The sequence below is a fragment of the Lampris incognitus genome, chromosome 17 (genome assembly GCF_029633865.1).
Source record: "Lampris incognitus isolate fLamInc1 chromosome 17, fLamInc1.hap2, whole genome shotgun sequence".
NCBI lineage: Eukaryota > Metazoa > Chordata > Actinopteri > Lampriformes > Lampridae > Lampris > Lampris incognitus.
In genome coordinates this window covers 27614135-27639697 of record NC_079227.1, presented here as the reverse complement: position 1 = coordinate 27639697, position 25563 = coordinate 27614135, and the positions used below count along the sequence as shown (strand labels likewise).

General features: G+C 49.7%; 1 protein-coding gene across 1 annotated transcript in view; it reads right to left on the bottom strand.

The window, feature by feature from the left end:
- LOC130127284 (zinc finger MIZ domain-containing protein 1-like) overlaps positions 1–25563 on the bottom strand; it is a 98072-nt gene that overhangs the window by 32981 nt on the left and 39528 nt on the right. Inside the window, exons 2-4 of the mRNA XM_056296876.1 lie at positions 15962–16081; positions 9279–9392; positions 4454–4559 (exon numbers count right to left, since the gene is read on the bottom strand). Coding sequence (XP_056152851.1) covers positions 4454–4559; positions 9279–9392; positions 15962–16030 — 289 coding nt within the window. The 5' untranslated portion in view covers positions 16031–16081. The remainder of the gene's footprint in view (positions 1–4453; positions 4560–9278; positions 9393–15961; positions 16082–25563) is intronic.

The window sequence follows — 25563 nt, the reverse complement described above, 5'->3', positions numbered from 1 at the left end:
GAGACGTCTTGTGATCAAAACCGGAAAAATGACACGTTGTGTGAAAGCGTAACAGAGATAAAGTAGTGTGACAAACTGAGAATTGTAGCCCATCTAATTAGCTGATGAAAAGCTGGTTTACTAGGCATTTGTTACACGGGAGAATGGACGGCTAAAGGAAAACATTCCAGCGGAGCCTCCTTTTATAAGCTGATACCTCCTTTCACTCTTTTGAATTGAGGAGCTGCAAGAACCCGCTGAGGCGCAAGCAATTTGGAATGTGGCGCTCTGACCCACAAAGAGGAAGAATTGCGATGAAGCATTTTGTCTAAACACTTGTACCGGACTGAACCACTATTCCTGCCAAAGGGGTGGGCAGTTCCCCGATAAGTGAGTGTACGACACCCGGTGAAATGGATCCTACAAGGCCTGTAATGCATCATGGGAGGGAGCGGGGCACTGATGAATTTATCGGCACAAAGTGAGTGATCCCCCTTCCTTTGAGAGCGGCAGAGCGCCACGTGATTGGCTTTGCCCTCTGGTAAGACAGTCCAAGTAATCACAAATTAATAGAGCAGGCTAATCCAATTCACAAAGAGGTCACAACTGGCAGACGGATCCGCTCTCCCCTACTGCCCCCTTGTATTGTGGGCCAACTGCAAAAAGGCTAGAGGACGAAGGCTAGCTGAGCCTACTAAGCACACTCTATAACATGACTGATCGTTTTATTTCCTTCTTTCGCCAATTCAAAGCTTGTAGTACGCACTGAATCCATTTTCCTCGAACTGAACGCAATGTAAACTCACATGATTTGAAACCGTGACATGTAAGTATGGCTTTGCGTCTTTTAGACCAACAAATTGACACACTTGACTAAATCTTCATCTTGTGACCGATATCAATTATCCAAAATCAAGATATTGAAGGATGACGTTGAGGAACATTTCTGCTAATGCCAGTCCACAAAATGTTCTATGCATGGAGAAACCACAGTGACGATGATGCTGTGATTAAAGCTACAGTCCTGAAGATGATGCCCCCCCCCTTTCCTCCCCAATTGCATCCGGCCAATTACCCCACTCTTCCGAGCCTTCCCGGTTGCTGCTCCACCACCTCTGCCACTCTGGGGAGGGCTGCAGACTACCACATGCCTCCTCCGATACATGTGGAGTCATCAGCCGCTTCTTTTCACCTGACAGTGAGGAGTTTCGCCAGGGGGGGACGTGGCGCGTGGGAGGATCACGCTATTCCCCCCAGTTCCCCCTCCCCCCCGAACAGGTGCCCTGACTGACCAGAGGAGGTGCTAGTGCAGCGACCAGGACACATACCCACAGCCGCCTTCCACATGCAGACACGGCCAATTGTGTCTGTAGGTATGCCCGACCAAACCACGGGTAACACGGGGATTTGAACAGGCGATCCCCGTGTTGGTAGGCAATGGAATAGACCGCTACGCTACCTGGATGCCCGGCTTTGTTTCTCTTAGCTCGACAAACTGACACACTTGACTAAATCTTCGTCTTGCGATTCATATCAATTAATATCCAAAATTTAGATACTGAAAGATGACGGTGAAGAATATCTCCTCTAATGCAGTTCCACAAAATGTTCTGTGCATGGAGAAACCACACGGTGACAACGATGCTGTGATTAAAGCTACAGTCCTGAAGACGACCGTTTTTATCTTTACTGACACTTATGGACAACGTGGTAATTGCAGGGTGCCGTTTAAAAATGAATGAACGAGTCCCCACCACCACATAAAGAAAATTACTCTGGGTTTCATTAATTCATGTTGTAATATCTGTAAAGGTCCTCTCGGAGCTTCAGCTACAGTATCTGCTGCTGGTAGCCACAGAAACTTAGCGTCTTTAATTTAAACTTGCCACTTCCTGCTGAATCTTTCATGCTGTTCACCGTCCTACCCGACAGTAACCTTTCAGGATCGTCCCTTTATGCTCAAGGTATATTTCTTATCCCTCCTAACAAAGTAACTGGACCAACGCCATGGAAAATGAAAGTTTAAGGGATTTAATGATAAATTAATATATCCCACATACAATCTGTCACAGCTCCAAGTTGATAGGTAAAATTGATTTCTTACTGCTGAAAGTAGCTTTCCACCTTCCTCAGCACAATTTTCCCAGTTTTCTCCCATGACCGGTGGAGGAATTTAGATGACATAACAGAAGCGGAGTAGCTGACCGCTGCATGTGTCTGGGCCAGTACCCCTTGAGTACAACTTGGTTTAAGTGGGACACCAAATCTTACTTACTTATTAGTTTTCATCCCTTAACCTCATGTTCTATGAGGCAACAACAAAAAAAACACTCCATCCTAACCCAGATATCTAGTTTCTCTCAGTTTAATAACAGCGGATTACTTAAGACAAAGCCAGTGACAACTCCCGCTAGTGTTCAGGCTGCGCAAGTGCCTACCTATATTGAGTTGAGGAACAAGCCAGAGCAAAAAAACAAAACAAAAACAAATAGGACAATCTCAATGGAGAGTATCTGAGTCCTTGAAAGCCCTAAGTGCAGATCTCTATAAAACCGCCCATCGAACATAAGCTTCAGCTGCATCCAGGAAACCCTGGGAGATTTGGTTAAATGAGTTATTGCAAAACATTACACCAAGAACACTGCACCCAATTAGAAACATGCTTCAGCTCACGTTCACGTCAGTGCTTTCCTTAAACTGATCTAATCTGCTACCGTGGAGGTGTTCTGCTCTCTGCTCAGTCCTCGGCGGCTCCCTCGGAGCCTCCTCGGTGAATGGCAGACACTGACTTGCCCGTCTCCGGTGTGGGATGGCTGACTTGTGGCTGCCATAAAGGCCCAATCATGTGATTCACTCCCTTTCCCCCGGTCGCCGGGCAACGGCCCTGCTGGATGTCAGAGAGCGAGGCCGGCCCCTGGGGCCCTGTGGGAGTGTCGTTTAAGAGCCGTCTCCCTGGCTGCCGCTGTGGGCTGTGTGTGTGTGTGTGTGTGTGTGTGTGTGTGTGTGTGTGTGTGTGTCTCTCTCTCTCCTCAACGACAGTGCTCTTGCAAAGTTAGGGCTTTGCAGAAGAATGCGGAGCCTCTGCAGTGGCTTCCTTTGACTTTCTCTCTTTCCCCTGTGTCCTTTTTCGTTTTTTTTTTTCTTTTCCATCCAGGTTTTTGTGATTCTCTCTCTGCTAAATGATTCAAAATGTTTACGCGTATACATAATTGCCTAAGAAATGCAGTTTGGAAGGCCGCCTGGACTCAACTGCTTGCTGCTTTCCAAATGACTACTGCTGCAGTGAATTATTCAGACGGGGAATCAATCGGCGAACTCACAAAGCGAGGCCAGAGATCTAGATGTAGAATTTTACCAGCTTTGTGTCGCTTTGGTATTGTGCGTTAATTCAAGAGCAGTTTTGGTTAATTTTTTGTTTTTCTCCTATGGCTCGCATCATATGATCTGAAGCACAGACTGGCAAACAGTCAGGAGATCCAGACGGCATGTGTGCCTGGATGTGCTAACAGACACGATAGCGCAGCGCACTGGCCAAGGCTCCACAGTAGCAACTGCACAACACATTTCCCTCATATAACCCGAGACAGGTTGAAAACCACAAATCAAAAACAGTTAAAGAACCACAAAATATTCCACTGTTCCAACAGTTATCTCCGAGCTGCTGGCAGCCTCTACATCTTCATTTCTACCATGCCTCAGCATGTTTTGCCCCCCCCCCCCTCCAGTTTGATGACAACATTTAGCCATCCACATCCATCTAAATGATACATCGCTATACCGTTTTCATTTCATTCTGCGTCGCAGAAACAGGAGCTCAATACTGCGGAGATAAAACCCTGACGTGTCCTGTAATCTGTATTGACCACTTTTCTGAGCTCACTCGCTGAAAAAACCCTTTTGGAAGGAAGGAAGGAAGGGGGGGAAAAGTAAAGCAAGAAGGCAAGAAAGAAAGAAATGAAAGAAAAAAGATAACAAGAAATTCCCTAGTGAATGAGGCCGGCGGTAACGGAACTCAGAGTTCTTGCAGATAAAGAAGGACGACGCTAAAAGAGAGACATTAGCGTGTCAAAAGGAAACGTATTTTATGCAATCATTAATGAAAAAGGAGAGTATAAAGCACATCTAAAGAACTACCCACTTAAGTACTATCAGTTACTGAATATTTCTTTAATAGTGATATGTTTAAGCCTCTTTGTCCTTAATAGTTAATTAATGATTAATTAGCAAAGGAAACTTAATTCAACTTAATTCTAAACAGATAAAACTAAACTGAAAAGTCGCAAGATAGTTTCAAGCAGGCGAGAATTAAAAATACAGTTTCAATTTCATTTTGCCGGGTTACAAAGGAATCGGGGGAAACTTTCTTGTGACGTCAGGATCCTCCATCGTCTAGCCTCAGCTGATTCACGAGAAGGGGGGTTTTCTAGAGCCAGATGGAAGGAGGACAGCACACAGAAGAAGACTCTGGCCTTACCTGCTGATTTTGGAGTGAACTTGTCCCTGTTGGCGGCGCACACAGCCAGGAGCCGATAGCCCAGGTCCAAGTCGAAGCCTTGCTGTGCGGCTACGCGGCTGACCACCTGAACAGAACGACAATTAACACCATAGCCAGTGAGGACGCGGCGTGGGATATCAAGTGTCGTTTGAAACATTGGATGCTGTCACTCTAAAAACTGGCTGTCGAGGTATCTGTCAGCTTTACTTATTTACCACTGGAATATAATTAGCACATCTCTCGCATCATAGAAATAGCCACAGTTATGCATGTGTGAAACAGCCCATCTAAAGAGGAACATTTGTGCAGATGTGTTTCTGTGTATGAGCGCAGTGCAGCGGGAAGAGTTGTTTTTCTGAATCTCTCCCCACTTACTCCTCCTCGGGGCCACGGAGGGAGCCTATTCTAGCGTACGATGAGTGGGAGACACCCTCAACGGGTTGCCTGTTCATTACAGGGCCAGATTCGGCAATGAAATTAATTATGTAATTAGCTGACTAAGAATTCATTTAGTCGGGGATAACCAATCTGTTACGAAGTCGTAAATCATCTGATTGACAGACTTCCTAAAATAAGGTTATGTCTCAAGGCTCCAACACAGACTTTGCGGTTTTGGCCATCTTAGGGCCGTCCCAAACACATTTTTCAAGTCATGACAAAACTGTTCATGGTAAACTACAGCCAGCTACGTATCTTGGGGTGCTCGGTGTGACAGGGTTAAGGACAGCCGATCCATGATAGGTGACAGGGTTAAGGACAGCTGATCCATGAAGTAACTGGCTCTGACAAGGACGTGACTGTGGAGCGTGGCAGGGGATATGATGACTACGGACACCATTCTGGTGAGTGACCAGCAGGAAAATTGGTAGAAAATGGCAACATCTACGGGGCATCCAGGTAGCGTAGCGGTCTTTTCCGTTGCCTACCAACACGGGGATCGCTGGTTCGAATCCCCGTGTTACGCTCGGCTTGGTCGGGCATTCCTACAAACACAATTGGCCGTGTCTGTGGGTGGGAAGCCGGATATGGGTATGTGTCCTGGTCACTGCACTAGCACCTCCTCTGGTTGTTCAGAGTGCCTATTTGGGGGGGGGGGACTGGGGGGAATAGCGTTATCCTCCCACATGCTACGTCCCCCCACTGGTGAAACTCCTCACTGTCAGGTGAAAAGAAGCGGCCGGCGACTCCACATGTATCGGAGGACGCATGTGGTAGTCTGCAGCCCTCCCTGGATCAGCAGAGCGGGTGGAGCAGTGACCTGGATGGTTCAGAAGAGTGGGGTAATTGGTCAGATACAATTGGGGGGGGATCCCCCCCCCAAAAAGAAAATGGAAACGCAAAGCGCCAGCGTCAGACAGAATGCAAACACATCGAACAGATCCAAATGCTCCTCGTATCCTTCTTTTTAGGTTTCTCCGGGCAGAAACTTGTCATCGCTAACGTAACCGCACGCATTTTCTGCAAGACCACGTCGGCTGACATAGGTCGTGGCCTTGTCGTTAAACCGAGCACAATCTGACAAGGGGGCTGTATCGAGATTTCCCCTTTCTCTCAGTGTACAACGTGACTTGGTTAAACGTTGGAGACGGCTCCAGCCATGCAGTTTGCAGGGGCTGTAACGGACGTGTAGGATCCGGCGCGGCCTATGCAAAGACACCATAGGGTCATGCATTCCACACCAGTTAGCAGACATACAGATTAGAAAAGAATGTGGCTGTGAGAGCCAGGATGCAGCAGTGCCCACTGAGAGGAGACATTAAGCGAAACTCCAGTATGCCATAGGGAGCCCTGTAAATCACCCTTAAGTGGCACACGTTGCTTTGATTTACCAGTACCATAATCTGCTCAAAGAGGCCTCCTCCGATCCTTTTGACCTTAAGGACACATTACGGTCTGAATAGCCAACATGCTGTGCGAGAGGTGGTTTCTTCCCTCTCTGCAGCCTTTCATATACTTGATCCTGTTGTCACATCCAGAAGTTCGAGACGAGCCCCGAGGTACTACAGCTGAACACTGCCTCGCCACACCGTATCATTATCTTCTTTAAGTATAGTCCTGACGTGACGCCAGAAAAAAAGCACGTATAGCCGGCTGTTATTTATAGGAAACCTCCATTAAGAAGAAGATATACGAGCGTAAGACGGCTAATTAGAATCTACACTTGCGAGGCACATTTTCCTAAATGGTAATTCCAGTGTAAGATGTTGCAAAAAAGTCGCTCTAATTTCGGCGCCTTAATTGCACATGGGCAATGGAAACACGGTCGATTTCCCGGCGTAAGGCAAACACGCGCGCCTTCGGGAGCATTCGTCTTCTCATTTGTTTGACAGGAGCAAATCCAATCATCTGCACCTCAACGTTAATGCCCGGCAGTGTTGCTCAGCTTCTCGGTGAGCAAGTTTTCCTTTTTTTTTTTCAAATCGGTGATATATTCTCATTTTACCAGTACCAGATGATTTACAAATCACTAGTTTCATTTATATGATTTTTGTGGCTTGTGCCCTCATTGTTTGTGCACACAAACCCGACAGACTCTCGACTGCGGTGGACACCAAAACAGAACTGCGGGGGGGGGGGGTGGGGGTGGGGGGGGAGACAAGCCGGTTAAGTGTTTACCATTGCTGTTTAAGTGGGCGCAGGAAGAGGAAATTTACCAAACAACGTCAGAATCCCAAGCGCCGTCTCCCGGCGCGGTTCAGAGTAAGGTCTACACAACCCCATAAACTAAATGGACAGTTTCCCCGTGCGCCACTTGAAAAGCCTTGAGATTTTCACTGCGGGGACCAAATTGAAATGGCAAAATGGAGGGAAAGGCACCTGCTGGCTCACATTAAAGCGATAATACAAACAATCACATGAACGCCGAGATCCGTCAGAGTGGGGTCACCGCAGGGCCGAAGCACAAACCCCAAAGCGGTCTTTTGTGCGATATTGCTGTACTTGTTCTGTGGGGGTTACAAATTGTACCCCTGAGAAGAGCTACAGTATGTGTGCACCTCTGCGCTGGAGGCATCATGGCAATTGTCACGTTACGGCGCGGTATGGCCCAGGGCGACGTGCATGACAGGATCCAAGTCCATCCATATATTATTACTTTCCAAAAGACATGAGGCGGCTCTCCAGTGGGGGTGAAGGCGAAGGGCTCTTCTCTTCAGCGTCGGTGTAGGACGATACAGATGAAGCAGTCGTTGACTTTGCATTGAGCTCGCGGGGCGAAAAACTTCCTCCTCCAGATACGGAGCCAGGTTTATCTTTTCGGGCGGTTTGGTGTAACCTTACAGGGAAACATTTCCACCCCGCCTGTCTGAGCTCCTGTCAAAGTACTTCCAACTTCATGCATGTTGCGTTTTGTTACGAATGAGAACCAATCACGACGTCCAACAGTACCTCCATATATAGTATGCTGTAGGAATAACACAACCTTAGCAGTCATCTGTGTGTCTCTCAAACGCCACCAAAAATAGTGGTTAAAAGTTTCCACCAGTGGGGGTGTCCGGGTGGCGTGGCGGTCTATTCCGTTGCGTACCAACATGGGGATCGCCAGTTCGAATCCCCATGTTACCTCCAGCTTGGTCGGACATCCCTACAGACACAACTGGCCGTGTCTGCGGGTGGGGAGCCGAATATGGGTATGTGTCCTGGTCTCTGGATCAGTGCACTCCTCCGGTTGGTCGGGTTGCCTGTTCAGGGGGGGAGGGGTAACTGGGGAGGAATAGCGTGATCCTCCCACATCCTACATCCCCCTGGTGAAACTCCTCACTGTCAGGTGAAAAGAAGCGGCTGGCGACTCCACGTGTGTCGGAGGAGGCGTGTGGTAGTCTGCAGCCCTCTCCGGGTCAGCAGAGGGGGTGGAGCAGCGACTGGGATAGCTCGGAAGAGTGGGGTAATTCACCGGATACAACTGGGGAGAAAAAGGGGGGGAAATCCCCCCCCCCAAAAGTTTCCACTAGTGATGTAACTGGCTGACAATCCATGAATCACCTACTTCACATGGCAATCAGTAGCACTTACCAAAACAGCTGTATAGCATTATGTGCATTTTCTTATATGATGTAGCCCGCTAAAGCTAGCAGCAAACCGGGAAGTACAGTTTGAAGTTTTCACATTCACAGATTGTCCACCAGCGAACAATTAAACACTTTTCCACACTATTTCAGCGGCATTGCAGAGACACACAGACCGCTCAGTATTATGCCTGCTAATGGAGGGTTATCCCTAAAACCTACACAAAGAGACAATGCTGAAGATCATGCTCATTTGTTTCCCTTTAACAATGTTTGGTCCAAATTCTGTCTTCCTTTAGTTTTCTAGGTCCACTTTGAAATACTCAAGAGCTTTCTTTTTTCTTTACACGGCACCGAGTATTAATTGATCAATTAATCAAGTAGCCGAACGCCTAAGGGTATTTTAAATAGGGGAATTAAAAACTTTGGAGCCTTATTTTCTCCAGGTGTTCCGATTGCGTTGTGGTTTGAGGACATTTACGGATTAGCTTTTCAGTGTTTCAGACCAATATTTGCCGTATAGACCGATTGGCCTATAAGCCAAGAGCCCAAGCCGTAAGCAAACTCGATGAAAGGTGACTACATTTTATCAGTTTCTATTGAGTGCAATGACTTTTTTCTTCCTCTTTATTTTCCAGTGACCTCAGTGAAGATCAGGCAGCGGTAGGGTATTAGCATTCCCATATTCCTCAGGGAGTTGTGGAAAAAGCCAGCATGGCAGTTGTTTTACCAGCCCACTCCCCCGTCCTTGAACCCTGCAGTGCGAGAGAGAGGTGGGGAGTGTGACGGCGGGGTCTTACCGTTAGGCATCCCATCAGGCTTTGCTCGAAGGGACGTTGGAAGGCCCGGGGGTCACCACACCAGTCTAGCAGCTCCGTTGCTGCTGTTTGGAAATTTGCTGGATTTTGTAAGTGCTGGAGGGGTGGGGGTGGGGTGGTGGGGGCACAGAAATACATCATGTTCAAATAATGCTCAAATGCATATTAGATGTTTTAGAGATCTGATTTGTAATCGTTTACTCATTTATTTGAGCTTGCGATGGACTGGCTCAGTAGGAAACAGGAAAATGTTGAAGACACAAGACCAGAACCGCGAGAGAGGCTTATCACTAACGGTAGTCATGCAAAAAAAAAAGACAGATACACAAATTCAAGTACACAAGTTGCATTTGTATGACCAAAATTTCATGCAGTGGTAACGGTGAATATTTTTTTATCCCGTTAAAGACTGCTTCCATGTGCCAGACCGAGGGACATGTGTCCCCGTTACACACAGACACACTCACGCCTCCACTTTGCTTTCCCCGGGTCTCTATAGCTCCACATTCCCGTTGAGGGCAATAAATCTCTCCGTATGGCTATGTGAATAGCTGTGGAGGCCCTTATTTCACCGGTCAGCCCTGAGCTGTGTGTTGTGTGTGTGTGTTTTGTGTGTGTGTGTGTGTTGTGTGTGTGTGTGACTTTATCTGACAACAGGCTCCTTGACCTTCAGGTCCCCTTTATAGCATCCTCTCCCCAAGTACATCCAGCAGCCCACTTACTAATCCTGCTGTCTCTCTTACTGTACCTCAGTGAGGGACAAAGACAAAGGAACTGAGGGACGGACTATTCCAGGCTTCAGCCAGTTGCCAGACCGGGCTTCTTCTTTCTTTTTTTCTACCCAAAAAGACAGCTCAAATACTTCAATCCGTACTTTGAATTCTTTTATAAATAGATGGGGGGGGGGGGTCCTTCCACCTCCACTTTGAGCTAATCTGCTGCCTTTGGAGAGATTATGCACACAATCCTTTGTAGTGCACCGGAAACAAATGGACTCCCACTCCGTGGCATCGGAGGTAAATAGAGAGGTTTGTCAGCTTAAGGCGAACAGCGGCCTCCTCAACGTGTCTGTGTACGCCGCGACCCCGCTGTCACAAGGAAGGAGAGGGAGAAGGAGACGGTGAGAGTAACACAATCTCTCTCTGGGCTTTTACGACTTATTCGCCTTTTGTTCTTTAGGGGGCAGCAGAGGGCAGGATTTGATCTGGCGGCTTTCATATCAACTCACAAAGCAGGCATTTGACAAGGGCCGGATGAAGCTAGTCTTGTTTACTTTGTGTGTGTGTGTGTGTGTGTGTGTGTGTGTGTGTGTGTGTGTGTGTGTGTGTGTGTGTGTGTGTGTGCCAGAGGAGGGGGGGGGTTTAATTACAGCATATAAACACACACACACACACACACACACACACACACACACACACACACACACACACACACACACGCACACACATCTCTGGCTACGTATCATGTGAATAATGCTGGTGGATAAAGTCTAATGGAGAAACTTGCGTTCACAGATGCTAAATTTAGACGAGTCTGGGAGTCATACAACATACCTAATCAGTGTACCAAGGATGGAGGGCCGCAGGATAGAGAGCAGCAGGGGGAGGAAAAATAAAGAAATTTAAAAAAAAATCAACGCCACCACTTGGGCTTGAAGTGATTACTGTTCTTTGCACTCGGAACAATCGGTCCCACCAGTGTGGCTGTCACGCGGCGAGCTTGGCAGTGCCCTGCCACAGATGTTCTCCCTTCTCCAGCCAAAACCCACCAATCAAGCCTAAAACAGTGGCCAAAAGACATCCCCCCTCTACCCCTTCACCCCCCTGGGTGAGACGGGTCCTCCAACATCTACACTAAGCCCCACTCCAGCAAAGCTTGGCCCCTGTTGCAAAGAAACAAAGATGGGCTGGGGGGGGGGGGGCGCCCGTCCCGAGAATACAGCTTTCCGCCGATACCATCATTCTCAATTACACGTTTCTGGAAACAACTTGTTTCTGAACATCTGCAGCCGAAGCGAACGTGACAGCGGGCGGCGGCGGCGCGGCGAAAGTATCCTCTTCCAAGCAAAATCCCAACGTTCGCTCCGACCTCCATGCCCAGACTACGTTCGACAGCACCCCCGAGAACCGAGAGCACATATTAATGGGGGACAATTACTGCAGAAGAAAAACAGTAGCAGAAACAGCTCTTTATACTGCCAGTAATACACAAAACGGTGTCAGAGTCTATCTTGTAACGTCGACGTTTTACAGCATAGGGAGATTCGGCCACAGGCTGTACATAATGTCAGCTGGAGAATCTGACAGGGATCCGGCTTCCCCGGCGAGAGGGGGGGGGGGAAATCCCGTCTTTGTAACGGATACCCGCGGTGTCAAGCCGCCCGTCTTCCCCACTCCTATGTGTTTGCAACGGTGCGATGCTGAGACGTGGAAGAAAAACAAGCTGCACGCAGCACGGCACAACAGCGTGCCGTTGTGTTGTGGTTCAACTCATATAAGCAGCCTTCCTTCCGTTCACTATTTTCTTTTTTGGTCATTCCAGTGTGTTTGGAGTTTCAACAAATGAGGGCATTTATTGGCCACATCGCTTTTTTAAAAGCACATTATGGTCACTTGGGGCTGGCAGAGGTGAAGTGCACTGCACTGCACAGCGCTGCCCGCATCTCCGGCTGAATGAGCTTCTGTTGGCAGTGTTATTTTCTTCTCTTTTTTTGGATCCCCCCCCTTTTCTCCCCCAATTGTACCCATCCAATTACCCCACTCTTCCGAGCCGTCCTGCTCCACCCCCTCTGCCGACCCGGGGAGGGCTACAGACTACCACATGCCTCCTCTGATACATGTGGATTCGCCGGCAGCTTCTTTTCACCTGACATTGAGGAGTTTCGCCAGGGGGATGTAGCGCGTGGGAGGATTACACTACTCCCCCCCAGTCCCCCGCACAGGCGCCCCGACCGACCAGAGGAGGCACTAGTGCAGCGACCAGGACACATACCCACATCCCACCTTCAGGGGGTAACACGGGGATTCGAACTGGCGAGCCCCGTGTTGATAGGCAATGGAATGGACTGCTACGCTACCCGGACACCCATCAGAATCGTGTTTCGTGTTTATTGGCCACGTAGGTTTGCACATACATGGATTTTGACTCCGGTTTCGTGGCTCTCTCAGTGTACTTAACATAGAATAACAACACTACAACACAACAATCTGCAGATATATACACAAGGTTTGACTTATACAGGCAAAATAAGAGGCGATAAAGTGTAATGGTGCAGAGAATATGTGTGATGCATTTTCCCTCTTATTTAAAATTCACCGCAAATTTTGAAGAAAAAAAAAGTAAATATCAGAAGGTGCTTGTTGCATAAAACCACGAAACAAAAAATAAAATTCAAGTATTTGAGGAAAGTCATGAATCTACTACCGCCATCGAATTTCCAGCGCATAGCAGTAACTTTCTGCACTGGACTTTTTGAACACCACATGTAAAGTAAGAGGAGAACCTCATGAAACATCTGGAATTTACATTTTATACGTCTTACATTTTGAAGTGTGTGTGTGTGAGTGTTTGTGTGTGTGTGTGTGTGTGTGTGTGTGTGTGTGTGTAAGTGAAAAGCAGCTCCGTCGCCTATCGTTCGCCAAGGGTTACGTTAAGCAAGTTGCTATTGTTCATAAATTGCATTAACATGAGCCTACAAACAAGATGCTAATTTGAAAATCGCCCTTCTTGTAACGATCTGTGATTTAACTTTTTAACCGGCGATTCAATCCCGCCGACCAATTCCAATTTCCTGCACTTTATCCTCGCGCTAGGGCAGTAATTCATCATGTGAGCAACAAAATCAATTTGTTCCCCTGTCCGCCGCACTGGCTGGGACTATTCAGACAGAAGTGTCACATCTCCCCGAAAACAACGGCACAATGGCAGTGGCTCCATTTATATTCCTGCTCCGCTGCATCCATATTGCCTCCAAGATGCCAAATTTCGGCATGTGCGCGCTTTCAATTAAAGCAAACAGCTGGATTGGTTTACAATATTTCCTTAATTATTTTAATGGCTTGGATATTGGACAATGGGGAGCGGGGGTGGGGGGGTGGGGAGATAGTGAGTTAATTGTTCTGATCTCCCCTGATGATCATCTTTGTATGCGGGGAGGAGAATGGAGGACCGGCTGAATGGGTTCACTGCTAGTCTAATTGGCAGGACATAAATGGTATTTATTATACGGGCCTTCCAAACCCTGATTGTCTGCAGCACAAAGCTGCCTCTATTAACAGGGTGCTGGCTCTCACTGGTTAGTTTGAAATGACCCGCCGCTTAACCATTTATTAGATGAACTGGAGGCCCCCTTGTATGCCACGGATCTCTCTAATTGGCATGTTTACCCATGTGCAGCTTCCGCCCGCCCTAACATTGGGATATGTTTGTTTGAATTTTTTGCCTCGCGAGGTTAATACATTTGACCCCCCAACATGAGAATTGTTTACACTTCGGCGCTGGACCGACGCAATTTCCCTCTTCCCGCTCTTTGTGCCACACGTTTATTTAACAGTCTAGCGGCTGTTAGCCTTAAGATAACTAACTACATAATGCATTTGTATTACATAATGCATTTGTATGAAGAGAATGCCATTTTATTAAAAAAAAACCCATCTATTTCATTTCCTCTATAGCTGATATAGTAGCGGATATTCAGTGTTGAAAAGCCAACGGTGAGGGGGTTACGAGAGAGAGAGAGAGAAATTAGGACAGTGAGAGACAGACAGAGAGAGAGGGAGAGAGAGGGAGAGAGAGGAGAGAATGTGTTTGGTTTACTCCTCTACAGTTTATTTACCTGAGAACATTGAAGCCTGCCTCTCCAACTACTATAGGCTTTCCTCCATTTACTCCTTCAGCTCTCTCTCTCTCTGTCTCGCCCCCCTTCTCATGTTGCCCCTCTCTGTCTCTGTATCTCTCTCTCTGTCAGTATCTCTCTCTCTGTGTCAGTATCTCTCTTTCTGTGTCAGTATCTCTCTCTCTCTCTGTCAGTATCTCTCGCTCTCTGTGTCAGTATCTCTCTCTCTGTCAGTATCTCTCGCTCTCTGTGTCAGTATCTCTCTCTCTGTCAGTATCTCTCTCTCTGTGTCAGTATCTCTCTCTTTCTATCTCTGTGTCAGCATCTCTCTCAGTATCTCTCTCTGTCTCTCACTCAGAATCTCTGTGTCAGTAGCTCTCTCTTTCTGTATCAGTAGCTCTCTTTTTCTCTTTCTGTCAGTATCTCTTGTCAATATCTCTCTCTGTCTCTCTCTCACTCAGAATCTCTGTGTCAGTATCTCTCTCTTTCTCTCTGTGTCAGTATCCCTTGTCAGTATCTCTCTCTCTCAGTATCTCTCTCTCTCTCTCTCTCTCTCTCTCTCTCTCTCTCTCTCTCTCTCTCTCTCTCTCTCTCTCTCTCTCTCTCTCTCCATGTCCTAGGACGATTATCTCTCTCAACACCCCCCCCCCCCCCAAGAGCTGGGAACTCCCTGCTGAGTGTGACGCAAATTACCCCGTTCACATATTGTGCTAGCGAGCTAGCCCGTTAATTCGTCCCGGTGGCTCTTGGTTGAACTTCTCAGGAGTGAAGACTAGAAAAAAATAAAACAAGACAGAGTGCGAAGCAAAAACTAGGCTGCCAGTTAAACGCCAGATCAAAGGCATGTAGCCCCATTGCCCGGGGTTACATCCCTACGTAAGGGCCGCTTAACTCTGCCAGAGACTCATCCTGCAGGAAAGGGTGGTGAGGGGAGAACAAAGGGACTTGCTGGGGGGAGTGAGCAGTGGTGGAGGGAGCGAGGGGAGACCGAGGGTAACTTGAGTGGACTCCTCTCTGTGACCCCCGCTAAGTAACCCGAGTCCCACCGCGGTCCTGATAAAGGGCCTAACAGATTAGCCATTTATAGTGTGTTCAAGAGACACAGAACAGCAGGACAAAGTTCTCCCCTGGCCAAGCCTGTGTGCGCGTGTGTGTGCATGTGTGTGTATGCGTGCATGTGTGTGTGTGTGCGTGTGTGTGTGTTTATGCATCCCTGGAAAATAAAACCTGCACATTTTTACTAAAAGCTGTTATACATAATTTTCAATTAACGGTTAATAAATGCCATATTTGATACCTTCTCCCACCGGCATCTCTGGGTCAACAGCCCTTCACTGTGTTCACTTTTAATTTCTCCTCTACTTGCTATTTCTGGCCCTTGCACAGGAAACGTGTCGAGTCAGCCACAACAGGAAGAGAAGAGGATAGAGAAGGAAGCTGCGTGTGTTTCGAACGTGGAAGAGAAAGTGACAGGCACACAAATACAAAGCTAAGCGTTGTCCAACGTTGCATTAGATTTAATCACGTGTTTGATACGTTGCTCAATATTACCGCGTCCACGACACCATCGGTCGTCTTTTTCCAAAACGTGCACACCGCCACGGGTGATTAACATGCTGGTGTTGCACCAAAATCTGTGCCCTTTCACATTCCCATCCACTTCCAAATGGAAGGCCGGGATTTGCAGCAGGAAAACTGTTGTAGGAATGTAGCATAACCACTTGGAAGTGTTTGTGCGCTTTCTGCTACTTCCCATCATCGCTATGTAACTGACGCTTGAAAACCAAAAAAAAGAAAAACCAAGTGATTTGGCAGAAATGTGTTGACTCACCTGTTTGATACAGAGCAGACGGTCATTGGTCTGCTGTATGTGTCTGTCCATCGACGGAATCGAGTTCATGTTGATTGTCCCTCTTTGGCTTCTACCTGCCAGCCATTAAAGTGGAGCTTTCTGGAAGAGAGACAAAGACAAGTGTTAGAGCCCAGCTCTTCCCAGGGAAGCTGCCAATCCCATCACCACCAGGACGCTGCAGGTTAGTGTGTGTGTGTGTGTCCGGGTATGTCTGTGTCTCTGTGTGTGTGTGTGCGCTGGGAGCCGGGCGAGGAGATATTGATTTGGCAGGTGACAAGCACCTCAGAGAGCTCAAAGGATGACATTCCTCTCAGCCCCCGTGACACGCCTAACAAGGGCTGTCGGCGGCCCCTAACACGGCCACACTACGGGGCCGACACACCTCCGAGAGGACACGTCGCACAACTAAAGAGGGGAAGTCTGGCCATGTTTGAAGCACCTCGGGGAAGAATTTCAGTTGAACGGGAGGGGAAGCACACAGATTTACACACATACGCTCACACGGACATGCACGCACACACGCACACCCACGGCTCGCTACCGGGTTTGTAGGGCCCTATGATTTCCACGATTGGGAAAACATGAACCAAATCACAGAATGGAGACATGAGAACGGATTTCAGATATAAACACGGAAGTACAGGGCGTCCGGGCGGAGCGTGGCGGTCTGTTCCGTCGCCTACCAAGATGGGGATCGTCGGTTCGAATCCCCGTGTTGCCCTCAGCTTGGTCGGGCATGCCCCTACAGACACAACTGGCCGTGTTCTGCGGGTGGGAAGCCGGATGTGGGTGTGTGTCCTGGTCGCTGCACTAGCGCCTCCTCTGGTCGGTCGGGGGAGCCTGTCGGGGGGGGGGTAGCGTGATCCTTCCACGTGCTACATCTCCCTGGCGAAACTCCTAACTGTCAGGTGAAAGAAGCAGCTGGCGACTCCACATGTATGGGAGGAGGCATGTGGTAGTCCGCAGCCCTCCCCGGATCGGCAGAGAGGGTGGGAGCAGCGACCGGGAGGGCTTAGGAAAATAGGGTTACCGGCCAAGAAAAATTGGGGAAAAACAACAACATAGAAATATGCTGAATATGGAGATTTGGAGGAATTTTGCAGCAACGTTTGTGAACCATATCAGGAATTTGTGCACAACGTGCACTCGGAGCGTCCGTCACCGTCCTTCGCAGAAGCCCAGTCGCCCTTCTGTGAGTGTGCACATCACAGTGCAAACATCAGTGAACGCATGTAGGGTTCGTGTGATCTGGGATAGAGGGAGGGGGGGGGGGAAACGCCACAAGAGTCCAGCGTCACGGAAGACAACAACGTCAACGACGTCATTATTATCGCTGATTACACCAACTTTCCTCCAGCAGGAAAACACGAAAACCGTAACCTGAGAAAACCAAAAATGGGAACAAAAATACAAAAGCTATAGTTCTCCCCCAGAAGTCTGTCGGCGTTACCCCAGGACACAAAGAGCGACCGAAAAGCAGCCTTCCGTCCCGCCCGGTGAGGACATTAACTTGGCATGTGCTCTCTGTTTACATTACTCGGCCCTTATGTAATCTTTAGTTAACAATTATCTGCACCCGGGGCCCAGACATGTCCTACACGTCTTTTCTCCCCCCCAAGTCCCGTTTCTCACACTATAGCCGCACACAGAAAGTCCTCCAAAGTCCAAACACAAGCTCACTATTGAATTTGGAGCGGCTGCTAATGGAAAACAATTCTCTCTCTTTCCTTTGTTCTTCGCTTATTTTTTTTTCTTTCTCCCCGAAGTCGGGGAAATAATTTTTCAACAATGGCGCCCGCGATCTGACACGCTACATAACATTATCAACATTATCACAGGTTTAAAAGTATTACGCCCTACATTAAGGTTATCAATCGCGCCTAAGGGGGCGCTGATTTAATGTTGCGTTCAACGTCAAATAAATATCACGCTCGCCGCGCCGGCTATAACTCCCGGTGACCTGCAGCTTCAGGAGGAAGGGCTGCGGAATGAATAAGCACGTATGGGTGGGTGGGCGGCGGGGGGGTGGGTAGGTGGGTGGGTATGGTACCTCTCCATCTTCCGTCCATCGCTTCCCTCAACCACCCAACCCCCCCCCACCCCCCCGACACCCTGAACACACACACACACACACACGCACACAGATCCTTTTCTCTCTGGCTTTATCTCTCCTGTCACAGTCTATCTTTTTCACTACTGCATAGTGTGTCTCTTCCCCTGGCGCATCATCTCTCGCTCAAGCGCTCACCCTCCTCCACACACACACACACACACACACACACACACACACACACACACATCCCACCCACCCACCCGTCCTCCCCCCTCCCCTGCCTCATTTCACCATTAATATCAAACAGTGAAAAATTCCACAGGACAACAAACCGCTACAGTTGAGAGAGAGCGCGAGAGAGAGAGAGAGAGAGAGGGAAGGAGGAGAGAGAGAGGGAAGGAGAGAGAGCGCAAGCGCGCGAGAGAGAGAGAGGGAAGGAGAGAGAGAGAGAGAGAGAGAGAGAGAGAGAGAGAGAGAGAGAGAGAGAGAGAGAGAGAGAGAGAGAGAGAGAGAGAGAGAGAGAGAGAGAGAGAGAGAGAGAGAGAGAGAGGGAGGGAGATGGCAGCATGCTGCACCATACTGATAATGCTCACTTAGGGGGTCTCTAGCTGGATTTAACGCAGGGCCAGTAATCTACTCCACTAGACAGCTAAAGAGCTTTTATGCTACCTATTGGAGCTGCCATGCCTGTACTTGAGAGGGGAGAGGGGCACACGAGTGCGCCGCTCTCCATAAATTAGAACGCTGATAAAAAAAATTTTTAAAAAGAGAGAGGAGAAGAAGAAGAGTTAGGACATCAGAGGAGTTCTTCATCATCCGGATGGTGACAGGGGGGTTGAGGTTAGGTGTGTATGTTTTCAGTGCAGCGTTTTTCTGAAACACAGCGCAGCATTAAACCGGGTGAGGGCTGGCGGGGAGCCGCGTCTATTTTGAGCGGCCTGCGTGTCATGTTTCAGCTTTTCTGAATGATAACATGATATCGGCGCTGCCGGCTGAAACGAGGTAAACGACTCACGGCGCACCGACTCCAGAGATTTCTGCGTTTAGGAAGGAAACGCTGCAGCAGCAGCAGCAGGGCCCAACGGGTGGCTTTGTTGGTGGGGTTTTTCGACGCCCCCACCCCTGAAAAGACTCGCAGCTCTCCATGGCAGCGAACGACATCTACAAGAGGAGGTTTGAAAACGGCAGACGTCGACACGTGTGCTGTTGTATCCCCCCGGTTGCCTTCCTATCACAGTGTATTTGCTGTGATTTGTTATTAAATCACATCGCCTGTCTACGGAGGTCAAGTAGAAATGCACACAGCACAGCCAAATACAAGAAGCACGGCCGGCGTTGGGAGGAGTTCCTCGTAAGGTTGGGACTGAGGCGTCACAACTCTTGTCAGCCGGCCAGCATTGTGAAAATAAAATCTTTCTTACCCCAGAATCTTATATGACAAAGCATGAATGGAATAAAACGTAATACGACCCCATTAATCCAACAATATTCACGCCGCTGATCTCTATCAGTCCGCCAGGTGCATGCGTGTACAATGCAGGCGTCACTGTGCAAACATTTACATGGCCGAGTCGAGCCTCGGTCCGAGCCCAGCCAAGCCATCGAACCAACCACAGATGCCCCTCAGCCACCAGTAGGTGTCTCCCTGCCCCTTCAAAGGGCTGGTCGGTGACACAAAGAAGGCAGAGTGGTGTTGCTTTAAGCCTTTACAAGCTCTACAAATCCTCAGCTGCTGCTTCCTAACAGGGCCCACTCAGCCCGGCACTGCCTGTCTGACCTTGTGGTTATTGATGAGAAAGTCGACCTGCTCTCTCAGTCTCTCTCTCCCCCTCTCTCCCCCCCCCCTCTCTCTCTCCCTCTGCCATCGCTCACCTCCGGCAGCAAGTTAAAAAGGGAGGAAGGAGAGAGGCAACGCTGCCATTTACACCAATGCGATATTTGTCTTCTGTTTTTTTTTCTTCTTCTTCTTCTTCTGGTGTGCACACGTGACGCTATTGCAACCTGAAATTGTACACAGGCGGAGAACAAGGGGACGAGCGGCCCCGCCCATGTGACGGGAGGGTGACCTCTCTATCTATTTTACACTTAAACGTCACATCTCATTTTCCTTCCCAAGGCGAATGGGGGAGGGTGGGGGTGGGGGGCTGAAATGACAGTGTCAGGGAGTAATTGAATATTCGGCTATTCACTCGCTCTAATTAAACACAAGTTCTCCGTTAGATCTTTAATGACTAACAAGAGCCAAATTAAAGATTTAAATCGAGATGCTGGGGAGATATGACAGCAGATGCAATTATGAGCCTTCCCCCCCCCCTTTTTTTATTTGCTTCTTTTCCATCTCGCAGATGTTATCATTTATTATTTTCTCTGTGCCGTTACCTTGTGTGAACTTGTTTGCCTTGATTCAGCTAGTTTGCCCAGAAAAAAAACAAAAAACGCTTTTTCAGTGTAAGTGTGTGTGTGTGTGTGTGTGTGTACACGTGCATGGGTGCATGTGAGGGAAATCAGTGCTGAAACACATACACACACACACACACACACACACACACACACACACACACACACACACACACACACACACACACACACACACACACACACGTTAGTTGTGTTGTTTGAGCTTATAATTTAATGCCATGAAACCCGGGCATTAGACAACAAGTGTGGATCCCGCATGACAAAAGGCACCAGGGAGGGTGGGGGGTTGGAGGGGCTCTTTTTCCTTTCCCTTTTCAAGGGGCAGCCAAAATATATGTATTGAGTGGAAGCCGTAATAAAACGAAACGGGTGAGCGAGTGAGGAGATGCGGGGCCGGGAACAAATATGAAAGGCAGTGGAGTATGGCGAAGAGGCGATGGAGCACCACCGGAGGATTGGATGAAATTATCTCTTTATAATCAGGGGGCTTCTGCATGGCTGCCTTCCCCATTGCCCGCTGACAGATGAGGCCTACCTCTTCAAATGGGCTTTTCACAGTGCTATCAGGCCACCTCTGGGGTAAAACAATGTTTTTCTTCCCCCTGCGCCGCCACTTTAAAAAAAGCTGTGTATCCACACGGCAACCCCACCACCCCCACCCACAACACCCACACACACACACACACACACACACATACCAGGGTTGTTGTTGCCCCCCCAACCCCCACCAAGCAAGTCCGTGTTTGTCTCATTACGGGACTGCGCTATATGACTGCGTCTTCAACGGGAGGATTTAATTGGACAACAACACTGCACAGTCACACGACAAGATGTGGAGCGCAGACACACAAGTGGGGGCAACATTTTATAGCAAAGGGAATAAAAACGGAGGACTGCTCCTTTTTGAACCGTCACAATAACAGTTTCCGCAGAGCAAATTTAAACATCACTTTCAGACACCCGCGCCCCGGTCCCCTTCACCCCCTAAAAAAACCAGCTACGGGCCTGTTAACAGAATGTAGACAAACTGCCCCTCCCCACCCCACGCGGGGCAAAAAAATATTCCCAAGGAAGACAACAACTATCGGCTTCATCCCACCGCTGCAGCACAACGAGCGGACCGCCATCTCTCGCCGCTTCCTACGCGCTCTCTCGGCCGGGCCGCCAAGGCGCGGGGGGGAAGTGGTAAACACCTTCAATGTATTCATATAAATGGCTCGTGGATGAAAACAATCAAGGGGATGGGGGTGGGGGGCATCATTAAAGGGAGCTACGCTCCTCGGTCCGGGGCGCGGAACCCTTGAACGCCGACGTGTTTCTCCCCGGTTGCCGCCGCCGCCACCGCTGTGACGTCTCAGGAGGGCGGCGAGTCTGATGGAGAGAGGTTGTAGGAGTGCGGATGGAGAAGGGGAGGGAGGGAGAGAATGAGACAGAGAGAGAGAGAGAGAGAGAGAGAGAGAGAGAGAGAGAGAGACAGATACACAGGAGTGGGAGGGTGTGTTTGGAGTATTGGCCGCCGTCCCGACTACACGCACACGGGTGCACGTGCGCCTCCTTGCCCCCCCCCCCCCGAGTGCTGCATCGGCATCATCATGGCATAACAGCACCCGCAGCTGCCCTTAATGTGCTTTACAACAACACTACAGGCAGGGTGTTACACCTCCGCAGTCGTGTGTGAAACGTGCACACACCCACTGCAATTGACCTCTCCCCATCAATACACACACACACACACACACACACACACACACACACACACAGAGCACTAATCGAAAGCCTGAAGTATTGCTGATACGATTAAAACCGTGCATGGTGGCCTGAGCAGCCTCGCTCTCGCACCTCGCGGAAACACATCACGGCGGCTGGCTCAAGGTGACGGCGTCCCTGCGTGTCACTTATTGGAGGTGAATTAGGTAATAAAAAAAGAAGAAAAAAAAGAGGAGTCATCTGCTCCATCACTGACTGGGACTCGCTGTTTTGCAGCCAGCGGTTGCTTGAGGGCGATAAAGAGGAGGAACGGAGGGGTGGGGAAGCGAGGGAGCGGAGGAGCCGGGGTCGGCTAGGGAAGCATCTTTTCTCCCCCGTTGATTTTAATGAGCTCCGATTTCCACGATATGTCTTGTTTTCCGCCCGGACAAGGCCGGGGTGAAAGCTCCCCCTTTCATTATCTCAACATTAGCGGAAACGTCGTCTTTTAACACTTAAGCTTGCGGTGTGTGTGTGTGTGTGTGTGGGGGGGGTAGTTATTTTGGAAGGAGGCAGTGCCTGGACTCTGGTTGTCTGCCTGGTTCTCTCTGCCGGTAAGTGGCCAGACAAGCAGCAAGGACAAAGCTCTGTTTGTTATGCGGAGGGAAAGTGGAGAGGATGGAAATGTGTACCGTTCCACCGCACTCCATTGTTGCCCTGCAGAATGTGCCGTAATCCTCAGCAGGCTCCACCAGAGCTGGCACCCAGCTCCCACCTCCTCACTCCACCTCCGTCCCCTCCTATTCTGCCCCCCCCTCCTTTAGCCCCTCTTTCCATCATGTCGCCTCCCCCATACCCCCCTCCCCTCGTCCCCCATCCGCCACACACACACACACACACACACACACACACATATGGACACAAGCACAGGTGCCGGGCTGCACACACGCTCGCACACCTCCCCACATGGCTCCTTAACAGGCTCGGCAATGGATTTCTTTTATCTAATGTGGTTTGGTCTGCAGCCCCGGCAGCGGCCAGACAGGCTCGCGCCCGTGCCGCACGCTCCCGCGCCCGTGCACGTGGTCGCACACGCGAGCCAATCCAAGGAGCCCCGCTGTGTTTGGTCGCCGTTCACTGATCTCCCCCTGTCGTCCCCCCCCTCCTTCCATCTCTTTTCCTCTCTTGCTACCTCCTTCTAACTCACTCTAGTGCCCTTCCCTCTGTCTCCCTCTCCCCTCCTTCCCTCCCTCCTCCCCGTGCCCCCATCTCTCTTGCTCTCCTTCCTCCTCTCACGCAGACCCACATTCGCTTGCCATTCCTGTTGCCCTCCCTCCCTCGCTCCCTCTCTCTTTTTTTCCATGACAGCTCACATAAGCAAACCTCCTGGATTCCTGCGGGAGCCCCACGTTCAGCACACAGAGAGTGTTCAGCCATCAGGCACATCTGCAGCATGATTAGAAAAGCAAAGGAAGCATGGGCGGGGGTGGGGGTGGGTGGGAGGGGGGTGGGTCGTCAGAAGACAACTGCCCCCCCCTCGACACGCGCATACACACACACACACACACACACACACACACACACACACACACACACACACACACACACATACAGCACCCCCCAACCTCCCCCCCGCCCTCTCCCTCTCTGTCTCTCAGGTCGGGATCATGGAGGGGCCTAAGCAATATCTCCTCTCTAACCAAGTGTAACGTTTCACCAAGTCTCACAGGCTGAACACCAGCTGCGATGAAAAAAAAAAAAAAGAAAGGGGGGAAAAAAAAGACAAAGGCAGGTGGGGGGGCGGTCTCTCTCTTAGCCAAGCTCCCCCCACCTAACCCCCGACCCAACTACCCCAGCCCCTCCAGTCTCCCCGGCCCTCTGGAATGGAGTGGAGCAGAGGAAGAAGACGGCGGTCATCGGTAGCCACATGGTATTAACTAAGGCTATTGTATCCTTCTATCCCCGTTCTCTCTTTGCTCTCTACCTCTATAGCATCCACCAAAACAGCCCCCCCACCCACGTGCTAATGGCGTGGGGGGGGGGTTTGGGTGGGGGTTGGGAGAGCGAGAGAGAGGGAGAGGGAGAGTGTGAGCGTGTGTGCACAGCGGAGGTCAATTCCCTCAGGGTGCTGGAGGCAGCCGAGGAGCACAGATGTGCCACATTACCGTGTGCCTCTTCCAATGAGCCCCACCGAGGAGCCCATGAGCAGCTAGCTACATGTGTAGCGCACGGCAGACAACCGCTACCATCTCTCTCTCTCCCCCCCCCTCTCTCTCTCTCTCTCTGTCTCTCTCTCGTGCCACCATCCCAGCCAGCACCCCTCATTTACTGTACTGCACACAATCAGATCCAACCGGCGAGCTCGCCTCCTCCCCCCTGCAGTCCTCCAGGAATCTGGAGGCATGTGATGAAACCACCGAGATGACGCGTAAACCTGGAGCTAGTCCATCCTCAGACAAGGTGAACTGACACTCCATGTTGTTGGCGGGCCCATATCTCACAAAACCCAACACACAACACACACACACACACACACACACACACACACACACACACACACACACACACACACACACACACACACAACCCCAGAAAAGTGCCATCTTTAAAACTGCTTTTGATGGTGGGAAGCCTTTTTTTTTTGCACTTCTGGCGAGCCAGATTGTTGGTGTGTTGTGAAGGGCAATCATTCAAGAAAACTTGTTAAAAAGTCTTTTTTCCCCCTCCTTCTCTCTGCTACCTGCTTCATTTCCTTCTTCCTTTTCCCCTTGCTGCCAGAGTGCTGGTATATTATGCATTCAGCTCGTGTGTCCTCGTGTGAGTGGCTGTTCATTTTCCACATACCACGCTTAATCCGGCCGGCTGAAACTTTGAAATAGCGGGAGCCGCGGCCGCTGCTGCTACCCAGGAGGAGCCATTATGAGGTCGGGGGGGAGAGAGGAGAGAGAGGGAGAGGCAGGGAGGTGGGGTGGGGGGGAGAGACTGATAGTGGTAGGGGAGGACTGACAAGTCGAGCTGGAAGATACATGGAAAGGAATTCAGAGAAGGCAGAGAGCACAACACGGGGAGGACGCCTGGGTTTGCGTATGCTTGTGTCTATTTTACACACGTGTGTGTGTGTGTGTAAGAGTCGTCACACTAGTGTGTAATGATGAGCATTTAGTGCTGGAAGTGTGTGCGTTTGTGTGTGTGGGGCGCTTCGGCTGTGTGTTTGTTGGAGTGCGTTCATGTTTGATGGTTTTGTTTTTGTGTGTGTGGTGTTAGGTTGTTTAGAAAAAGGCTGGGGGAGGAGGGGGAGGAGGGGGGGTCAGCCTCAGTCCTCCATTGTGGGCGTGACCTTTGCTCTGTTCTGACACTAGCCTGCAGTTGACTGAAGGGGAGGAAAGCGAGCGAGAGTGAAAGACCAAGCTTTTAAATAGTCCAT